We start from the raw sequence: 23,486 nt of genomic DNA, 5'->3' as shown, positions 1-23,486 counted from the left end.
CAAAATAAATTCGAATAAATTGCATGATAAAATGCATCATTCGAACAACATTTTGTATTTTTTTCGTGGAAAAGTATTGAGAAATAAGTCGGTGAAGAGGTATTTTTGAGGACGCTTCTAGAAAATCATGATTTGCGGTGTCCACTGTATCTCAGCGCAAAGTAATCAGTAATCAACAAATCAAAGCTGCATAGTTAGAGTGGAAATTTTTCTAGACCCCAACGTTTCTGTTTGATTTTTTTTTTAATTTTTTTAAGTTTTAGTGGTTGTTCAACGTGAAAACGTGAGTGGTTGTTCAACGTTGTTAAGTTTTAGTGGTTGTTTAACGAAAAAACACCATTTTGTAGCTATGAAACATCCCCAAAGTAACAAACGGCAAAAAGGAAAACGTAGGGGTCTAGTTTTTTAAATGTAGAAAGTGTGTGCAAAATTTGAACAAAATTGGTGCAGTAGTTTTTGAATGGCGATGAACACGGACTTTCAAAACCTGCTTTCGAGAAAAACGCGTATACAGTTTTTTGTCTATAAAATCAATGGAAACAATTTATTACTCAAGGGAGTCCGTAGGGTCTAACATTTTCGTAAAGTCATATTATTTCTTTTATAATGAAACATCTCAAAAATCATTTGTCAAGTTTTAAAGTGAGTCGAAGCAGAAATCTTGGGCCTGTGTGGCGAGATCTTACATTTTCGCAGTATGAGACAAGCAAAGATAAAGGCCCATAATTTGCTGAGTTTTGTTCCGATAGGCTTGAAAATATCACAGATTATTCCTAAAATGTTTTACAATAAGGAAACACAAAGAAAAAAAATAAATGTTTTTATCAAATGTGGGATTATTATTAGAGGTTCACAAAATTCTCTGTATAACATCTGTAAAACAAGTTTAGGTACTTCGTCGGAAAAGTTTGGTGTGAATAAATTCAAAGAACAATATTTTCGAAAATATTTGTATTTCGGCTGAAACTTTACAATTTTGTTCTCAAATGACATAAAGGGTTATATTTTTGCTGATATCTCTTTGGCTACACTAGAGCGTGTCTTATGTCACTGTCAAACTTGTTCAGTTTGGTCTATAATTTTATCATGAATGGAAGCTGCAAAGTTGGAGGAAGATCCACTTTTTTATAAAAAAATTATGTACAGCAATGAAGCTCATTTAGGGTTTAATAGATACGTCAACATGCAAAATTGCCACATCTGTAATGAAGACCAGCCATAAACATTGCAAGAGCTACCAATGCATCCCAAAAAAGTCATATACCATTCGACTCTGCTCAACGAACTGAGCAAATGTATGTGTGTGTATGAAACAAAAATCTGCACTTACTTTTCTCGGTGACGATTGAACCGATTTTCACAGACTAAGATTCATATGAAAGGTTTTAAAGTTTATTAAAAATTACTAGAACATTTTATCCGGATCCGACTTTCGGTTCCGGAAATAAAGCGTAATAAGTGTAACATTTTTAATTTTCATTTTTTCACGAACGGTGGTCAAAAACAGGTACAAATCCTATAATATAAACTTAATTCAGCACTACTGGTCCTCTCTTTTCCTGTTCCGGAAACACCGAAAGTTGTGAAGAAAAACTCCGTGAATAGAAATCACTTCGATTTCTCACCGATGTTTGCTCCAATTTTCACAAATCTTAGTATAAATTAAAGCTCACATTGTCTCAAAAGATACTGTGAAATTTCATCCGGATCCGACCTCCGGTTCCACAGGCGATGAGTGTCGAAGCTTTCAAATCGCCATATAAAGGGTGATTTTTTAAGAGCTTGAGAACTTTTTTAAACAATAAAACGCATAAAATTTGCAAAATCTCATCGGTTCTTTATTTTAAACGTTAGATTGGTACATGACATTTACTTTTTGAAGATAATTTCATTTAAATGTTGACCGCGGCTGCGTCTTAGGTGGTCCATTCGGAAAATCCGCTTTTTTATCGACAAATTTTGTTCAGCGATGAGGCTCATTTCTGGTTGAATGGCTACGTAAATAAGCAAAATTGCCGCATTTGGAGTGAAGAGCAACCAGAAGCCGTTCAAGAACTGCCCATGCATCCCGAAAAATGCACTGTTTGGTGTGGTTTGTACGCTGGTGGAATCATTGGACCGTATTTTTTCAAAGATGCTGTTGGACGCAACGTTACAGTGAATGGCGATCGCTATCGTTCGATGCTAACAAACTTTTTGTTGCCAAAAATGGAAGAACTGAACTTGGTTGACATGTGGTTTCAACAAGATGGCGCTACATGCCACACAGCTCGCGATTCTATGGCCATTTTGAGGGAAAACTTCGGAGAACAATTCATCTCAAGAAATGGACCGGTAAGTTGGCCACCAAGATCATGCGATTTGACGCCTTTAGACTATTTTTTGTGGGGCTACGTCAAGTCTAAAGTCTACAGAAATAAGCCAGTAACTATTCCAGCTTTGGAAGACAACATTTCCGAAGAAATTCGGGCTATTCCGGCCGAAATGCTCGAAAAAGTTGCCCAAAATTGGACTTTCCGAATGGACCACCTAAGACGCAGCCGCGGTCAACATTTAAATGAAATTATCTTCAAAAAGTAAATGTCATGTACCAATCTAACGTTTAAAATAAAGAACCGATGAGATTTTGCAAATTTTATGCGTTTTATTGTTTAAAAAAGTTCTCAAGCTCTTAAAAAATCACCCTTTAGAATGACAATATGTACAACACCGGTATGTGGTGACCCGATGGAAGAAGAAAACGATGTGTGCTTTGTTCTACTTCGTACACGCTATAAAAAAAAACACTTCTGGTGAAACCCTCAACGAGTGAACACGTTGTATAGTGTTAGTGCGGTAAAAATTGGAGTATTTCGCGATAAAGAAGGGATTTTTATCCGTACTTTGGCGACTCGACTCGACTTGGGATGGTCGACTCGTTGTCACACAGCGAGGTTTTCATTTGTAGTCTAGTGAAAAGAAAATCCATTGGACTATAAACGAAAATTAACTGGCAATATAGCCTAAGTTGCTGTGCCATCAGTTGATGTCATCTAAAGTGAGGTGACGCCAACCAGAAGTAGAAAAACAACATGCCGAAACGGTTATGGATATCTGCTACTAGTGTGTGCTATTGGTAGAAGACGGTGCTGCGGTTGATAAAATTTTTTAACTATTTTATGATAAGTGCGACCGAAAGAATAAAAGAATGTCAATGAATTGAAATTTATTTGAAAAAATAAACATACGACGGAACTTCATGCTTCGCAATGTAAATGCAATTTTTACAGCCGGTAGTGCAGTAATACCACGCGGCAGCGGGTCATTGCGCCGAAAGCCATTTCGCCGAAAGTCGTTTCGCCGAATGCCATTTCGCCGAAAGTCGTTTCGCCGAATAGGTCATTTCACCAAAAGTCGTTTCGCCGAAAGGGTAATTTCGCCGAAAGGGTAATTTCGAATACATCAAATCATTTTTTTGTGTTATTATGCCTCCTGTAAAACTGATGTGGCGCAGCCACATAACCGAATCCAAGATGGCTCGGCGGCATAAAGCCACGAATCAAATCGATGTGGCGAAGCCGCATTAGATATTTTTTTTATTTAGTAAACGGAAAATACCACATACATTTGCTTGCAATGGAATTGCTTTGATGATTAGTAGTCAAAAAGTTTCTTTGGGAACTCCGTTCTGAGGTTCATGAATCAATCTTTATTCAAGAAGTACAATTGTAGGTCAACAAAACGGGCGTTAACGTTATCATTTTTAATTTGTCTTTATTTTAAATCGATTCCCATTACGATTTTAAGACAATTGCAGGAATCGGCGAAATGACCCTTTCGGCGAAATGGCTTTCGGCGACATGACCCTGACATGACACGCCGGTGGTGTAGTGATGTCAATTATCACAATAATATTAATAATAATCCTGCTACATGTTCTATGCTGTTTAGCTTGCAACTATATATGCAGAAGTAACAGAAACGCAGGTTCACTTTGTTTAATCGATATAGAGCATGAGATAGTCGCCCTTATTCTGAATCGTATCGTATCGATTTTACAATCGTATTTCATTTGTATTTCTAATAACGCTAGCAAAATCAAAGGTAGCTAGGATTCGATCGAATTACATTCGAACGAAAGATCAATACGTCGTTATTTAGCATAAGGGCGAGTAATTTGCTGGCAAACGAACCAAATTCGGCTATTCCGGTTATCTGAATCCGGTTTCGGAAGTATTGGAAAATGTTGTCAAAAACTGCAAAAAGAATCTCACTCAACTTTCTTCAAGATGGTCAAATCGATTTTCACAAACTTATAGGTTCAAAAGAAAAGTTTCATACGGAATTTATAAATTTGTTTTTCCACAAAAATATTTATGATGTTAAGAGTAATATGAGAAAGGCATGATTACACCACTAGGTTGATTAACCCTTATGCACTCGAATGGGTACCCGGGTACCTTTTCGAATTTCAAAATAAGAAATTTCTGAGTTAGGTTTAAACTAAGATTCTGCAATTCGGTCAATTCCAAGAACTAGTTGGACCATAACTTCTCATGCTTTGACTTTTCATTTTACAGTAAGGGGGGTCGAATGGGGGGGCTCAAATTTTTTTTATTACGTAAACACCCGAATGGGTACCCGGGTACCCACAAATAAAAATGCTTGTAACTAAGGCAAATTCCATCCGATTTGAATTTTTTCAGTACGGGTAAATTCAGAAATTTATCCACTTTTCGATGGCCGTGTATATTGCTGTAGTAGGTTCTTCTGGTTCCCGTTAATCCGGATTTCCGTAGAATGCTCCGACACTTGTGTTTTCCACCATAAATGTCATTTACTAATTTGAAACTTTTCCAAACCAGCTATTTGAGAAAGGCCGTACCAAAATGAACCTTTTGTAGAAAAATGACGTCATCTAAAGGGTAGTTGGCCTATTCTGGACTTACTCTCATAGAACGAAAAAAAGGAAATATAAATGAGAACGAAACTGTTTGGGAAGTAACTTCGTGATGTTTCGAAATGTTTGTTGCCAGAATTAAAAATTGTATTGCGTGCTCCTCGCAATAGGCCTGAAGTACATAATAATTTTCAAACTGAAGATAAGAAAGTGAAGTATATAAGGGAACATACATAAAGTACGTCACGCGTTTAGGGGGGAGAGGTTTCAAAAATACGTGACAATACATGGTGAAAAGATTGAGAAATGCTCGACAAAGGGGGAAAGGAGTGGTAGAAAAATTCAAAATTTTATGTTACGTACATAACGGATGCCCCCTGAAATATATAAACATAACAACTCAGCATAGCACTTGATTTCATATAGCAATTCTTAGATAAGATTACAAAAATACGTGAAATCCGTGTATAAATGCCTCGATGTCGGAACTCATTTAGGATATCCGGGTTCCTGGGAACCAGGAGCACCATGTCCATCTTTATGGGTACCAATCCCAAAGAGCTTAAGTTCCTGAATCCAACAGTGCTAAAATTACTTCAATCGGTTGAAAAATGCTCAACTTACAGCGATTTAAAAAAATGGGTACCCGGGTACCCATTCGGGTGGTTAAAGGTGTTTTTTTTTTCGAGTGCACAACGGTTAAAACAGGTTTTTTTTAATCCAATCTTATACCTCTTAAAAATCACCCTTTTTTATCGACTGAAGTAATGAACAACAAAAAATATTTTTCATTGAGTTCCCCATTGAAGTTAGAATAGTTACTGCATTTGTTATTTTACGTTTCGTTCTAGATTCATGAGTGTATAAGCAGCTTATATTTAAGAGCTTACACCACCTAACCTAACCGCTATGCAAACGTAACGTTAAAGTTATTCACAAAACACTTTTTGCACCGATGAGCCTTGCTTTATCGAAGTGGCGAAAGAACGAAATTTAGCTGACGTTAGCAGTGCAACATTAATCAGTCTTCAAGAAAACATGCACCACGTTGAAGTTGTGTATAATTTTACGTGCATAAGTTCATTTTAAACTTGTTCATCGGTTCGTACCCAGGTTTGCTACAAACCTGAACATTGAGGCGTACACAAGTGCGTGAGCCTAAGTTTGAACATATGTTTACACAACGAGTTTGAGCAGATCGAACTACTCTAGAGCGTTCAAAGATTCGAATGAAAACTTGTTTGATCTATTGGTGATTGAAGTTTCAGATGTGTATAGCTTTTCACCTATGCTCTTTATGTGTTTTCTAAAAACTTGCATACTAATACAATATGGGAGTTCCATTACATCCAAGCGACGGTTTCAAATTAGCACAATAAGAATAGATAAGCATTTGTAAACATTTTGATAGGTTCTATTTGCTACTTTAAAACAAGAAGAAATGAATGATAATTAAGAAACCAATTATCTAGCGGTGAACTCATATTATTCGTATTCTCACGTATATTGCTGTGGGATTCGTCGAAATACCTCTCTTGAATAAAACAACATAATTTGTTTGGGAAACAACATACGAGACCTAAAAATTTAATAATTTAGAGACCAGCTTTAAATAATTCTTCGATTACGATTTGATTCTTCATTCACATAACTTGTCGAAATACAATTTAATGTTTATCATGATTACTATTTCCGGTATTTTCTAAGCTGGATTCCGGTTACCGATATAACCCAAGGTCGGTTCGTATGGCCAACAACTAACGTGATCTACAAACCAGAACAGTTTTGAGTCCCATTTAGATTCTTTTACGTTTCTTACATCGTCGCTCTTAATGACAGTGTGAAATTTTGAACACTGATTTCCCCTGTAATTTCGGATACGGATGAAATTTAGTAACTTTGTTTGCAACCCAATTTGCATGCCTTGTTAGGCAATATCGGACCTCAAATTCTAGTTCCTAAAATAGTGGTCGAAACTTTCAAAATCAAAGCTAGACCGATTTCCACACACTTAGGCTGTAATCCATTCCAGAGGTGATTTCTGCAGGAACGCTGGCCCCCCGCAGTGGCCGGAATTTATGGATGTTGAGTCTTTCAAATTTCACATTTTTCTTAATAGCGAAAAAGTAAGTACCGTAAGAGAATCTAAATTGTGCTCAAAACTGCTGGCCAGACGAAACAACTTCGGTTATATCGGTAGCCCGTTTCCGGTATCGAAAGACACTACCACAACAGTGGCGAAAATAAATTTCAAACCGGAATTTCGAAATTAACGGGTAGATGAATGATAAAAATTTCGAACAGTTATGTGAACGAAGACTCAAATCCTAACCTAAGAACTCTTTGAAGCTGATTGCTAAATAAGTTCAATTTTTAGGGATTGTGTGTTTTCCCCCGAAAAAAATTGTTGTCATATTCAAGAATCAAGAATTTTTAAAAATATTTACATTGCAATATTTTGTTTTGATTGCCATCACGATCGCTAATTAATAGTATGAATAAAGGACCAACGATAGTATGAATAAAAATCCTCTGTGATGAAATTAGAAACATTTCAGAAGTATTTTAGCTGTATTTTGAATATTAGTTCAATTTCCAAGAAATGTGAATCAGTTCTCATTCAGAAGCAAGACGAATTAAGCAGAAATATGAAATAATTATAGTGATTTTAGTGGCTAAACCAGGTTTTTGGGGTAACGTCCTTACAAATGAGATGAAATAAGGAGCCGTTACCCTATAAGCGACATTCTTGATAATAAGTTTGTATCGCGGAACGATACAAAACGATTCGATGCACTGACAGTTAGTTTGAATATCCAACTGAATTCTGGTGAGCCGTTACTGAAAGTGATGAATAAAACTTTAGTGCTTTCTGCAAAATCGCAGACTGATACTTAAAACAATGGTGCGATCATGAATCGCTGCATTACACATTCGCCTGCGAGACCTAATGCTATAATTGCATGCAAGCAAAACTTGAACACTAATGTTGCGTAAGATGATTGAACATGAACAGGGAGCGTTATAAGTTTGATTGTATACATTTGGGCTTCTGATATGATTTCGTCGGATACAAAACATTAAGAGCTAATATACCAATAGTCATGAAAGGTGAAGTTTTCGTTTTGAGTACATTGAGACCAACGCCTCTCCTTGTGATATGTTCACAACCAAGTTTGTCCGCATGTAGCCGCTGTAACATCGGAGTGTTGTGCAATAGCAACGTAAATGCGAACACCAGAAGAAAAATAAACACGCCAACCCAAACAAACCCAAAACCCGCCTACCGTGTGCAGCATCCCAGCAGCTTCGGAATCAAAATTAATCGTTGGCAACAGGTACTCGCTCGGATCACCACCGGGGTCTGCGTCTCCGCCGTCGCCGCTTCCACCGCCGAGCGGAGGCGTCGGTGGTCTGCTTTTGCTTAGAACCATTCGCCGGAAGGGCAACCACCGCCCCCAGCGATGATAGTACACCGTCCGACCCCATCTTCGGCTGGCCAAGTAAACCACAACCAAGCCCACTACAGCCACTAGCTGCCACATTCTGTGTTTCTGAAGCGCCGAATGTTTGCTTGGATCGATACCAACACAGACTTCTCGGTTTTACGGAGCTCTCGCCCCTCAACCAAATGAGGTTATGCTCCGATGTTTATGTTTTGGTTGAAGCGCCAATCATATGCTGCTCACTAACCCACTCAATCACCCACCCGTACTTTACTCACTACACTACATGGCTGTGCAGTTGTAATGGTGTATCGTAATCTGACTACACTAGTGATTTAACGACTACACACAGACGCGATGCAAGAAATTTTTATTTTGGTGATTGTTCGTATCAACAGCTATACCGGAGATTTGCCGTCTCGGGTCGCGTGACACAATTTTTTCGAAATACCAAATCAAATCCCACACGTTTCAGTTTGATATTCAGTTACAGCTTTCTTCTGGTAGAAACTGGTTCTTTGTTAGTGTACTACATGCACTTTCCAACCACACGAAATCATTAACACTTGCTTGCCCAACGTGACATCATTCGAAACGTTCACAAAACTTTTGCAACTTTTACAAATTATTCGAGATAGTTTTGATACTACCTCGCAGAAAACTATGTCAACACGTTGAGCAGTATTTTGTCTACTGTAACCAATCGAAGTGGTTGCTGCCAGATTGTCGAGAAGTGTAAAATAAAATATAGATGGTCAGCTGAAAGCTGAACCGACCGCACCGGGGATACACAGTGTAATGTGTCAATGTAAAGCTAAAGTGTATGCGAGTCGGACAGGGTTGCCAGACAAGTCGCCTTACCCTTTGTTCCATTAGTTAGGAGTTTAGTTAAGTATTAACTAAGGGCTGCGGTTCATAATCATATTTTTGTATCGATTACAGAGGTTTTAACCTTAAGATCATTCGCCTCTTCGAACCAGAAAACTGTCTGGCCCTAGGTGCGGGATTGGGAATCGAACCCAGGTGGGCTGCATGAAAGGCATCGACTAACCTATCATGCTATATCCGCCCCCCATTATAATTTTTAATTCTCAAAACGTTTCGTAATCGATCATTCAATCCCAGGTGGGCAGTTCAGTGTATAGGGCACTTGACTTACAAACCAGTTGTGGAATGTTCGAGCCCCGACCTCGAGGGAATTTTTGAGTCAGTAGCATTTAGCCTGCAATAACTCTGTACAATAAGAATCTTCATAATAATTTTCTTCGATACTCAAATGAATAGCCGGAATTGTTTGGCCTACCACTAAAAATGGCTGTTTTTACGTCGTTTGTTTCGCCCCTTTAAGTGATGGCAACAAAATTTTGAGACACTTTACGCTATAATTCCGAAACCGAAACTCAGATCCAAATGAAATTCAGAAGTAATTCATTTGAATCTAAGTAATTTGAAATTGGAATCTTTACACTAATCATCCTTTAATTCCGGAACCGAATGTCGAATAAAAATTTTTCAGTGCGACCATGAAACCTTTCATTTGAATCTGATTTTGTGAAAATCGATTCAATCGTCTCCGAGAAAAGTTAGTACTCATGTTTTCATTTTTTTAACATTTTATCCAATAAATCCGGAACCGCAAGTCAGGTCCTAACAAATTTCAGGAATTTTGTATGGTACTATAAGACCTTTTATTTTGATCTAAATTTATGAAAATCGGTGCAGCCATCTCCGAAAAAAAGTTGTTGCACTTATGTTCACATTTTTTGCGTATTTTACCCCATGATTCCGGACCCGGAGGTCGGATAAAAAAATCCCGAATTTGGTATGGGATTATATGCCCTTTTATTTGAATATAAGTTTGTGTAAGCCGATTCAGCTGTCTCCTATAAAAGTGAGTGAAAAAACGTTATATATACACACAGACATTTTGCGTACTCGACGAACTGAGTCGAATATAATATGACACTCGGCTTTCCGGACCTCGGTTCAAAAGTCAGTTTTCACAGTGATTGCATAACCTTTCTATATGAGAAAAGTAATAAAACCATCAACCACCAAAAAGTGGCAAATAACCAAATCTTGTCAAAACTGTATAGAGCCTTAAAATGCTTGAATGAACGTATTTCTTCAGGCTCCTTTCCTTGCATAGTGTCGTGTTTTAAAGACTCGTTTGTGATGAAAAACTTTAGTTTTATCTGCAGCTGAAACTACTTGCCAGATAAAAAATATAAAAAAGGCGGGTGAGTAATGTCACAGACGTAACTGGAGGACGTGAATACAAATTAAAATGGAAATCTATCATATTAGTTGATGGAGTGAATTTCGTCACTTTTGCTGTTTCGTTTCTAGAATTAAAAGGTGCATTTGTAATGAAGATTGACATATTGGCGAGATTTTGTTTTCTACCACACAGTTAAATATCGCGGAGCAAATAAGAGTAAAAAATAGCAAGCTAAAAAATTTGGATTTCGATTATTTCATTTCGGATTTGCATATTTCAGTAAAATATACCATCGAAATGCAGTACGGAACTCTTTTCTGACATTCAGAAGGTCCAAATTGTATAATTCTTTACGATATTAAAAACTTTTCGGAGCATTTTTCACTAACGCAAAGCAGTCAAATGCTGGTTTTATTCGCACTCGTTTAGTGCGAAAAGTGCACAAAGCTAACCAACTTATTCTCGATTTACACAAAACTGACGATTTTTATCTCCAATTTGCAAAGAAGCTATCTTTATAGTTCTTTAGATAACATCTTTATAGTTCGACCGTCATGAACTACATGCACAAATGTGTCTCCCTCATATTAGTCGATTAAAAATACTTGTGGCTTATAATCATATTTAGTAAGCCCACAGCACTTAATTACTGAGAATATTCCGTTTTTCTTTGTGTCAGTTTTGCACGATACGCTTGGGCGATGATTCGTTCCATTCAAGTGTTTGGAATTTTATGCACCTTATTTTGGTACTGAATTTCACCTAAATGCTAGTTCATACCAAACATTTTATAAAACTTCAGTTTTGAAAAAAAACGAAATTTTAGTCTATGTACTTTATAAACGGGTTATTTCCTATGACTCTCTGATATTACCCCATGCACATAAAATGGCATATAAATGGCACATAAATGACAAATGGCAATCTTTGTTAATATAACTCCATTAAAGTGAACTTTTACATCCACTTAGCAGATCACTTTTAGCTGATAGGTTACACTAGTATTTAAATTTGAATAGCTATGCACTAAGTATTCGATGTCGAGACATTAGATGGGCTAATTTTGCATAATGTTCCCCCACCGTTGTCCACTTTTCTTTGTATTTTGCTCCAAGGCAGACGACCAGCAGCAGGATGACGCAATCGCTCTGCGCTCTGCGATCGTCCCGAAACAATGCCAACAATTGATTACATTCTGAACCGAATTTTGTTAGGAGCTTTCTTTTTACGTGATTTCGTTTGTAGCACAGCTGGACGATTTCAACGGCCACAAAACTAGCAACATATCGAATTTCGAAGTCGATTTTTTAATTTCGGATTGCACATTTCAGTGAAAGATACTATCAAAATGCAGCACGGAACTCATTTCTGGCATTCAGAATGACCGAATTGTGAATACGATATTAAAAACTTTTCTTATTATCAATATCTAGGTCTGGATTTTGAATTCTGCATCTGAGCTCTGGAACAGAATTCTGAATCCACAACGAATTGAATGTATTGTTCACTACATCAAAACCGTCGCTCGAACACGGAAAAAACAAACACTCGTCTCTTTGATGCTCATAAACATCAAGCATTTTAAAACAGTTTAATTTTGAGTTACTTGTTGTCTCATACTACTGAAAATTTTATCATAATTTGCTGATCATTTCTTCGATTGCATGGAGCAGAAGTTTTGCTGTAACGTTAAGTACAACAAGAGATATTCACGATTAAGTTCTACCAATTCGGTTGAATTTTTTAAAGATATTGGTATCAAGCCAAACATTTGTATCGTCGGCGAGAAAGTCATATATAAGAGAATTTTTGTTATAAATTGAGAAACTAAATTGACCGTCTTGAACAACATGCACAAATGTGATTCCCTCATATTAGTCGATTAAAAATATATTTAGTAAGCCCACAGCACTTTACTGAAAATATTCCGTTTTTCTATGTGTCAGTTTTGCACGATACGATGATTCGTTCAATTCAAGTGTTTGTAATTTTGTGCACCTTATTTTGGTACTGAATTTTACCTTAATGCTAGTTCATACCAAACATTCTATAAAACTTCAATTTTGAAAATTTGGGTCTATGTGGTTTATAAATGGACTGTTTCTAATGACTCTTTGATATTACCCCATGCACATAAAATGGCAATTTAATCGCTCATACACATAGCAGATCATTTTTAGCTTATAGGTTACACTAGTATTTAAATTTAAACAGCTATGCACCAAATATTCGATTTCAAGCCATTGAAGAAGTTGTGAAATTTGTACAATTTGACAAATAAGACGGACTGGATGACTTTTTAGTTCAATTTTTGTCCTCGAACTATTAATGTAACAAATAGAGATATCTCTATTTGTTACATTGATAGATCAGGTACAAAAAAAACACATTATCCACACGTGTCATTTCGTTGCGTTTCGCATGGGTGATATTACAAACTAATCTGAAACATACTCAAAAAATCGAACTACCATCACTGTCTGCATAAACAGGCGCAATCGCATACTTTGCATAGAGTTAGACATGTGTTGCATCAGTCCCCAGAGCAGAGCAAACCCCACCTTTTCGTATCACGGTCAGTGACTTTCTGTCACTCACGCTGAACTGAGTTCCATTCCTCCTATGCGTTTCACAGTTCCACCATAATATGTTTCAGCACCGCTCGCAGCCTACGGCAAGTGCTAGCGCTCGCATTTCATCTCTACAGGTAGACTACTTGTTTTTGTTGAGTGTATGTGTGTGCGAGAAATAGAGAGAGAGAGTGTCTGTGTTCCCACTCACATTGGCGATAGGGGAGAAGCACGTGGCACTCAATTTTTGCTACTCACTGCCGACAGTGGATTCACAATCAACCCGAGGTAATCGATACTGGGCCGATACTGCCGATTGACTTGAACTGGTGATTGACAAATAATACCGTGATGAAATCGAAGAACTGGCTTCTTTGCGGTTCAGTACGTGCTATCGATTCTGTTCCACCATCGTAGAAATCAAACACAGATGATCATACGAACGGGTTTCTCTGGGTAGTAGAATTACCAAAAGCAGGGTTGTATGCAGTAGTTATGCCGTCACTTATCAGATTTGACTAACTGAAATGTTTCTGAATCGGACCAAAATGTCATCTTTTTTCAACAGACTCACTTTAGGAAAATTGATCAAGTGAAACAAGTGGTTTGAAATTTCCATGGTCCTAGGTCCTATAAGCCAAATATTTCACAGAAAGAGCCAAAATCGCCAGGTTCGATGGCGACTGGAGCTGATTCATACTTCAACATGGCTGATCAATCCGTAGTCCCCCATAATCGGGACTATCAAATCTGCAACAGCAGCATTCTTAAACCCCAGACTTATTATATCAACTGTGTGGGCACGACATGACAGCTGTTCGGCTAGATTTGGCACCAATATGCGAAAATCAACACTAATGTATCACTAAGCTCGTCATGATATCACAGGACAGCCTTTCCCAGGCTCTATAAATCGTTGTTACCTTGCTACCACGCGCATTTAAATACACACTCTGGTGGTACCTTCACTTGAAAGTCGCATCTGTTGAATGCATAATTAGGTGCGGAATTTATACTAGGAATCGTTTATACTGCGTCGTACCATTGCAGCGATAGGAACCGAATTACCATAAAGCTCAGTTGAACCATGAATCAGGGTTGACATTTCGGTTCGGATAGTCGTAACATTTTGCCACTTTTTACCACCTTAAACAGACTGAATTTCATCGACGTTCGCGCGATTATTCTACAGTCGGCACGAAACCACCCGATCCAGTTCAGTAGTGTGTCTTATAAATCCTTCTATGTATACAGATATTCAAATTTTTAAACAATTTTTCATAAAATTCATGTCACAACTTTCAGGCGATATGGAGTACGGAAATATAAGCTATCAATAAAGTTAATTTAATAAAATAAAAGTGTTGTCAAACTAGGTACAAACTCCAATGTTACTATTTCTATGAGGTACAAGTAGTTTGAACTGTTATGCATCGCCGAATCGAAGACGAAACGACAAAACTATACAGTGCTGAAAAGTTCACATTACAAAATTTGAAAGAGATTGAATTTATTATGTCATAACATCACTATTGGACGAGACAGCTAACTGAAAGTTTAACGTGGATTTTAAATAAAAAATTTCAAATACGAAAACAATTTTTTAAAGCTATCTTTAAATTCAACTTGCCGAAATTCTAAAATTGCGCTAATCTATAATAAAGGGTGATTTTTAAGAGGCGTATGATTTGATTTTCAAAAAAAAATGTAAAAAATTGATGAAATCGTTATTGGAGTTCAATATAATTTAATGTTTGAAGATGATTTCATGCAAATGTTGGCCGTACACTCTCTCCAACATATCGACCGGTATTTCACGAATAATGCCACCGGCCCATAATCCACACCAAACAGTGACTTTTTCGGGATGCGTTGGTAGCTCTTGCAATGCTTCTGGCTGATTTTCACCACTCCAGATACGGCAGTTTTGCTTGTTGCAAGCACAAAAGAGTTTCGATGCTGAACACAATTTTTGGATAAAAAGTGGATCTTTCTCCAACTTTGCTAGTTCTAATTCATGATTAAATTACAGACTGACCATCGATGTATGATTAAGTTACAGATCAAACTGAACAGTTTTGACAATGACACAAAGCACAATTTACGTGTGATCTGTCAAAAACAGTGTTGCCAAAAATATTGTAATAAACAATCAGTCTCGAATGTACAATCCGAGCGAACAATTGAAAAAAAAATTACTGTTATATTATTTCAAAGACACCACCGAATGAATTGAATACGAGGAAAACCTTTCGATCAAGTTCTCCGATGTTAAGTACTGTTTCGTGGGTAATTTTAACTTTTGGTTGAAATCTGACACTCGAGTGGTTATTTTGATGTTATCAAAAATAACCCTGCTCGAAAACATGGTTATTTTTGACACATTGATAGTTATTTTCCGACACTGAAAAAAAGTATGGGTGTGTAATGTCAGAGACATAACTGGAATAAAACTGACACGGATTTATTTTGCACGTATGGGAATAAATGCAGAATTTTGCACGTATGAGAAAAGGTAGTCGTAAGATCTTTTTTTTTTTGTTCACTTAACAGAGCTCAGGTGAAATTTTTATGTAGTAGAGATTCTGATACAGATATGGTACCGATAGATTTTTGCGACAGATGCAGATTTTTGGAAATATGACCTGGCAACACTGGTTTAGATTTGAAATACCGACTCTCACAGACCAACGTTACCAAATATACCGATTTCTCGGTATTTATACAGCTTTTTGACCTCTATAACGCAATACAGATATGTACTCCCAAAATACCGATAATTCGAACAGATCGTACTGAATCGTACAGATAAATATCGATTTTCGGTGTTAGCTTGGAAAGACATAAGAAAAGGTTGTTGCGGGACCTTTTATTTTTTTGCTCACCAAAATGAGCTGTGACATTTTTCTGGTACATAAGATGACGAGTTTCTGATACCGATATGATACATGTAGATTTTTTGTCCGAGTACAGATTTTTGGAAAAATAACCTGGCAACGCTGTCTCAGACACTCAATACATGGTGATTTGTAAAGCCTGGTTGGCAGCTATCCAGTGACATAAGCTATCCAATCTTTATAGTGCAATGTTGCTAGTTGATAGTGACCGATATCAGCACTTCCTCTGAGACATCTAAAAGAATTCAGTTTCGAAATTTAACTCATTATTTCCAGTGATTTCGGAACCGTAAGCTGACCTTCAACTAACAAGATTTAAAATTTAAAAAGGAACATTCAGTGCAGTTTTGAGTAGTTATTTGCATCGAAACTTCAAATGATGGTTTTAAATAAATTTGAAATATTCAACACTCATTACTCAATGTTTGGGGTTTGAGCGATTAGTGGAATGAAACTAAACCGTTTTTGAAAAAAGTTTACTGAATCTGAATTTTGACCTATTTCGTTATAATATTACGTAATAGTGACAGACAGTTACCAGTATTTTGAATGCTATTTGACACGTCCTCAGAGAATCAGTTTCGAAGACCGTTAGAAGAAAATTTGCTTTGTTTCTTTTATAGTAGTATAACTTAGTTACTGACAGGTTGTAACTGTTTATGTACTTTTAAAGTCACCTATGAAACTAGAAAATCTTTCATTTGAGCCCAAGTATATAAAGAGGGATTTTTCGCTGTTTGGTTTTTCAAAGTTGTATAGTTTGCATTGGCATTTCATCATGGTAAGACTTGCGAACGATCAACGCTTACAAATTATAGAATTTTACTATTAAAATCAGTGTTCTGAAAAAAGTCTACTGAACAGGCTATCAAAACCATTGAGATTTCGAACCAATTTCGAATTATCAGATATTAGAAACAACCTACTCGTGAGCGTACAGAAGAAAACATTGCTGACGTAGAGGCCAGTGAAAATCGCGATTTGTCCATTCGTCATCGTTGACAGCAACTGGGATCGTGTTATCCCACTACGCGAAAGATTTAGAGCAAGGATCTCGGTTTGAAGACATATACAATACAGCTTATTCAATAACTGAAGCCGGGGCATTGGCCATAGTGTCGTCTTTTCGATGAATAGGCCTGGTGGAAAATTCGCCATTCTATCGGAAAACTGTCTTCAGTAATAAAGCACATTTTTAGTTGAACGGATTTGTCAATAAGCGAACTTACCGTATTTGGAGCGATGTACAACCAACAGAAACAATTGATGAGTAATTCATCTTTCGTTTTGAGTCAGTGAATTGGTCGCTTAAATCGTGCGATTTGACACCATAGGCCTATTTTTTTTAAAGGGTGTTCGTCATATCTCTTGTTCATACCAATAAATCAGCACAAGCGGATAACATCACACGTGTTATGGGTGAAATACCTGTTCCCCGATGAACGACTAAAATGGTTAAAGCCGGAGTAAAATAAATGATATAAAAACCTGCTGGTGTGCTCGACAAAGTTACTCAAAATAAGACTTCTCGTATGGGTAAGTAAATGACAAGAATTAGAGGGTGATTTTTAGCTGGTGTCATTTTGGCAACACACATAACGCGTGAATCGTGTCTTGTGTCAGTGTCAAATTTGTTCAGTTTGGTCTATAATTTCTTTATGAATGAACGCTGGCAAAGTTGGAGGAAGATTTTATCGAAAAATTGTGTTCAACGACGAACACGACGAAAAATTGTGTTCTGGTTGAACGGATACGGCAACAAGCAAAATTGCCCAGCCAGAAGCATTACAAGAGCTACCAATGTACACCAAAAAGTCACTGTTTGGTGTGGATTATGGGCCGGTGGCACTATTCGTAAAATACCGGCTAAGTTGGAGAGAGTGTGCCTTGTTGCCTTTCTCATATAGAAAGACTGTGCAATCACTGTGAAAACCGACTTTTTAACCGAGGACAAGAGGGCCGAATGTCATATACCATTTGACTCAGCTCAACGATCTGAGCAAATGTGTGTGTGTGTGTGTGTGTGTGTGTGTGTGTGTGTGTGTGTGTGTGTGTGTGTGTAACAAAAATATGCACTCACTTTTCTCGGAGATGGTTGAACCGATTTTCACAAACTAAGATTCAAATGAAAGATCTCATGGTCCCATAGCCTGCTATTGAATATCATCCCGATCCGATTTCCGGTTCTGGAGATATAAGATGATATGCACCAAAAAATGAAAAAATATGCTCTCACTTTTTTCAGAGATGGCTTAACCGATTTTCACAAACTTCAAATGAAAAGTCTTATGGTTTCATATCCTTCTATTCCGTTTTATTTGGATCTGACTTCCGGTTCCGGAGTTACATGGTAATATACGATAATTAGAGAAAAAATGTGCATTCAATTTTCTCCGATACAGCTCAACCGATTTTCACAAACTAAGATTTTAATGAAAGGTCTATAAGTTTGCTAAATATTTCTAGAACATTTTATCCGGATCCGACTTCCGGTTCCGGAACAAAAGCGTTTCAAATCGCCATATAGAATGACAATACCAAAAGAAGAAGCAAACACAAAACAAACGATGCATGCTTTGTTTTATTTCGCACACGCTATAAAGAAAACGAAACGGATACGAATGTCTGCTACTGGTGTGTAATATTGGCACAAGACGGTGCTGCGATGCATAAAAATTATAGTTATTTTATGATCAGTACGACCGAAAGAATAAACGAATGTCGGATTCAAATTTATTTGAAAAAATATGAAAATTTCACATCCGTTAGTGCAGTGATCCCGTGACGGTGGTGTAGTGATGTCAATAATAATAATAATAATAATAGCAATAATAATAAAAATAATAATCCTACTACATGTTTTATGCTGCTGCTGTTTAGCTTGCATAAGGAGTGTATCGATAAGTAGTTAGCAACATTCAAACAGTTATTACTCTGAAATGGCTTAATTTTTTGCAGCGTGTTTTGCGGTGACATGTTTGTTGATATGTCAATAACAGCTGCGCAATCCATTGGTTTCGGCACGATTTATCGTTTCAATGATGAGTTAAATTGATCCGGAAACGCGAAAATTCTGCACACTTGGTGCTCAGAAAGTGGTGTCACGTACAACGAAATTGCAAAACGGGTGAAAGTGCACCACACCAGTGTCAAAAATATTATCGAGAAGTTCGGTAAGACCCTTTCCATGAAGGATTTGCCCCGATCCGGTAGGAAAACGGGTCCCAGCCAGCCCGGCCGGGACCTTAAAGTGGTTGAGTCAATCAGGAAAAAACCCACCGGCGTCGACGCGGGATTTGGCCAAGCAGTTCAACACCAGCATCGGGATGATTCAACGGATCAAAGTTAGGAACTCCCTGAAAACGTACAAGAAACAGAGGGTGCCGAAAAAGTCCCTGGTACAGCAAGTTCAGGCCAAAACAAGAACGCGAAAACTGTATAACCGGATTCTACAGAATAAAGACGGATGCATCCTGATCGACGACGAAACTTACGCCAAGGAAGACTCTCGAGCTCTGCCCGGACCGCAATATTATACGAAATCGGTGTACCAGGACCTGGACGGTGCTGACACCACGGTGGCGATGGAAAAGTTTGGGCAGAAGGTGTTGGTCTGGCAAGCAATTTGTACCTGTGGTTTGCGGTCGTCGATTTTCTTCACGAAGGGCACAATTAACGCCAAAGTGTACGAGGAAGAATGTTTGAAGAAGAGAATGCTGCCACTGTACAGAAAGCATAAGGCTTCTCCTCTCTTCAGGTCAGATTTGGCTTCAGCCCACTACGCCAACTCCGTTCTACAGTGGTTGTCAAAAAATAATGTACAATTCGTGGAAAAGGACATCAACCCACCGAACTGCCCGAATCTTCGGCCAATTCAAAGGTATTGGGCAATTGTCAAGCGGCACTTTCGAAAGGAAGGTACAGTGTCCCAAAACATGCAGTTCAAAAAAAACTGGACAGCTGCCACCAGGAAGGTCACAAAAGAAATTGTGTAATTATTCTACAATATATCGAAAACTGATGTCAAAATATGTTTTTTTTTCGCTTTTTTATTCAATAATCAATGTTGCTAACTACTTTTCGATACACTCCTTATGCAGAAGTAACAGAAACTCAGGTTCGCTTCGTGTGTTAGATTTCGTTTAATTGATTTAATCGAAATAGAGCATGAGATAGTAAGTCTAGGTTTAACTACGTTCAAAACTGTTCCAATTTTTAAGTCATATCTGTTGCTGGTAAACAAACCAACTTCGGCTATTCCGTTCATCTGAATCCGGTTTCGGAAGAATGGGAAATGGTGATTAAGTGAGACCCTTTTGCAGTTTTGCAAAAGGGTCTCACTCACTTTCCTTCAAGATGGCCAAATCGATTTTCACAAACTTATAGGTTCAAAGTAAAAGTCTTACAGTTTCATACGGAATTTATAAATTTGTTGTGGATACTACTTCCGGTTCCGGAACTACAGGGCACAGGGTTGTTCTTAAATGTACCTTATGATCAAAAAAGAACCGGAATTTTCATTCAAAAATTCCCGCGCTTGTCCAATCGGTAAACTTTTATTCTCTCAACGTTGGAAACACTTTTATACACATTCTGTCAAATTTTGACGCATATCGTACGATTAGTTTTTGTTTGGCGTCTATACAAAGAAGTTGAAAAATTTTCGTGTGGAACAACGTGCGTGCATCAAATTTTGTGTTGCAAATGGATTTAAGTGTTCCGAAACGTTAAAAATGTTAGAAAAGGCCTTTGGTGATTCGTGTCTTTGGTTAATCGTGTCAGCCGAACACATTTTAACTGATGTTTTGGGTTTGAAACGCGTCGCTTCTCGGCTGGTGCCAAAAAAGCTGAATTTCAATCAATGCGCCGGCTAACACAGCGTTGGTTGTGTCGCAGTTTTTGGCCAAAAACTCAACCAATATCATCAACCAAGCACCTTACTCTCCAGATATGGCCCCGTGTGACTTTTTCCTCTTCCCCAGACTCAAATTGCCATTGCGGAGAACGCGTTTTGAGACCATAGATACCATAAAAGCGAATTCGCTGCATGAACTAAAGGCTATACCTTCGGCGGCCTATAAAACTTGTATGGAAAATTGGATCAAGCATTGGCATGCATGTATTGCCGCAGGAGGAGAGTACTTTGAAGGCGATAATAAAGAAATTTATTAAAAATTGAAATTTTGCGTTTTTTAATAAAATTCCGGTTCTTTTTTGATCATAAGGTATTTTTTCTGTCCTTTCTTAAATGTATTTATTCTAAAAAACCAACATTGGTAGCTCAAAAACCCGTTGTTGGACTGGTCTCACCATCGACGCAAAGCGAATGGTTGGCTATACAGAAGACGTAGTCAAAGTTTTATTCAAATCGGAGTGTGGACTTTCTACTCATATCTGGAATTGCGTAACACAAAAGTACAGCAAAATAACACATCCTTATAGCCTTTCGAAACACGATCAATTCAACTTTAACAGAAAACTTCGTAACTGTTTCGATTTGAAAACCTATATACTGTTTTCTTATGAAACAAATGCTAATTTCAAAGTGGTAAGTTACTTTACTTCGTCTCAAAATCGAATATAATGAATAAATTTCTCATGCCTGCACAAAAGCACAACTAAACAGGCTCACAAAGCTGGCCTGATAGAACACGCAACAAGCCATGTACCGTTTGATAGACGTACTTGAATTATCCACTTGTTCAAATTGGCGAAACTGAATTGTAAACAAACTTCTTTTTTTTAGCGCTGGCGCTCTTAAGCCGATCGATGTCAGAGTTTCAAAGCAAAAAAAAACTGGTGAATCGAGTCGTACATTGAGAAGTGCGATTATTCAGTGGAATATTCAATACATTTTGATTGACAATCACAACAGAATAGTTTACCTTACTCTTGATATACCGCGTTAGGCGGTTAAACTTGGACTTCGACATGGTCCGATCGTTGTGTGATTGCGATCGATGCGCGATGATGACTGATCCTGTGATGATAACCTTTGGCAGCTTTTTCCGCGATGGTTTTATGTTTGGTTTCGGTGTTTTGTTTATGTTTTGGAGATCACAGCACCGGGTTTTAGATTAGAAAGCGTCACACGTCACAGATCACTTCAATTCGACGTAATATCACATATGATGGGAAAGTAAATGAAAAGTTTAAACCATTTCCAAACGTAAATCGCTTTCACAGGGCAATCCTCGGTCGCCCTTGTTTCGGTTTTGTTTTCGATAAAAAATAAACAGGGGGTAAATATCAAATGCACACACGCACACTCACAGCCAGCTTAGGAAGTCGCTTGCGTTACCGAAGGCTGGTTAATTAGGATGGCGGTTAGGTAAAAGCGAATAAGAGCAAAAAAAAGCAACAGCTCAAACAATTACAGTTTCAGCTTTTCGCTCGGTTTTCCAGCGGGTCCACATTAACTTCCGATTGATTCCCACACTTAATTCACACACTAAAAAAATTGGCGTTCTTTCAACGTTGACTTTCCTGCAGCAACTGAAACCCCTTCGTGGTACAAAACGAACTGAAAGGACGATCTCGGAAAGAAAAACAGTATGTATCTTACTGAAGACACACTACACGCACACACGCACACAATCGATCGGACTGCAACAACGGCTCTATAGCAGAAACAAAAAAAAGGTTAGTCCGGACCAAAGGCAGCAGCCCGGTCTCATCGATCGAGGTGAGAGTAGAAGAGTGCGCACGTCGAGTTGGATCACTCTTGAAATATACCACTCCGAACGCGAACGAAAATGGACTGACTGGCGCTGCGATGTGCGGTACTGCCGTGCCATCCGTGTGCTACCGCTGCCGCCACCGCCACTAGTCGGTCGGTCGATCGGTCGGTCGGCCAGGCGGAAAAAAAAATTCGAAGGTAGGTTCGGTACATCAGCGCAAGAATATATAAATAAATGCTCGTAAGAGTTTCTGCTGTAATCAAAACACGACACAATGGCGAAACCGATCATGCACACACAGCCGAGAGCGGATCTACCGCATGTGCAGCAGCTGGGATCGGCAGCAAGATCCCGATTAACCCTGTCAGTCCCCGGAGGAGATTTGTTCGCCTGGAACTTTGATGTTGGGAAGATTTGGAATACTATCAACTGACAAAAAGGTATCTTTAATACCATGCAGTTTCACAAAATCGATAGATTTATTATAAATAGTTTTACTATATCAACCAAGTCATTTCAGTAAAAGCATAGAATGATAATATAAGTTTCTCAAAAAGATCACTCCATATAGTACGTAAAACTTTTTATACAGGTGATGTTACTGTCGCATCCATATAGAAGTAGTCAAACCCCATAAACATTCGATATTTGCCTGTTTGACGATTTTTTTTATTAAATGATAAAATATTCATTCCATCTAAAAGTATGTTCCAATGTAATATTAATTTGAATATACCCCAATGATTAATTAATTTCTTCACGAAACATTATTGAAGGGAGATTTTTTTGCTGG

General features: G+C 37.9%; 1 protein-coding gene across 21 annotated transcripts in view; it reads right to left on the bottom strand.

The window, feature by feature from the left end:
* LOC131430093 (TLD domain-containing protein 2) overlaps positions 1 to 23,486 on the bottom strand; it is a 514,027-nt gene that overhangs the window by 54,299 nt on the left and 436,242 nt on the right. The window contains exon 1 of one of the 21 annotated variants that reach the window (XM_058594771.1): positions 21,899 to 22,368. The exons of the other annotated variants lie outside the window; for them this stretch is intronic. Coding sequence (XP_058450754.1) covers positions 21,899 to 21,946 — 48 coding nt within the window. The 5' untranslated portion in view covers positions 21,947 to 22,368. Of the gene's footprint in view, positions 1 to 21,898; positions 22,369 to 23,486 lie in introns of those variants that run through there. 21 annotated transcript variants of the gene reach the window in all.

Source organism: Malaya genurostris, chromosome 2 (assembly GCF_030247185.1).
Source record: "Malaya genurostris strain Urasoe2022 chromosome 2, Malgen_1.1, whole genome shotgun sequence".
Classification (NCBI taxonomy): domain Eukaryota; kingdom Metazoa; phylum Arthropoda; class Insecta; order Diptera; family Culicidae; genus Malaya; species Malaya genurostris.
This window is presented reverse-complemented; position numbering and strand designations above follow the sequence as displayed.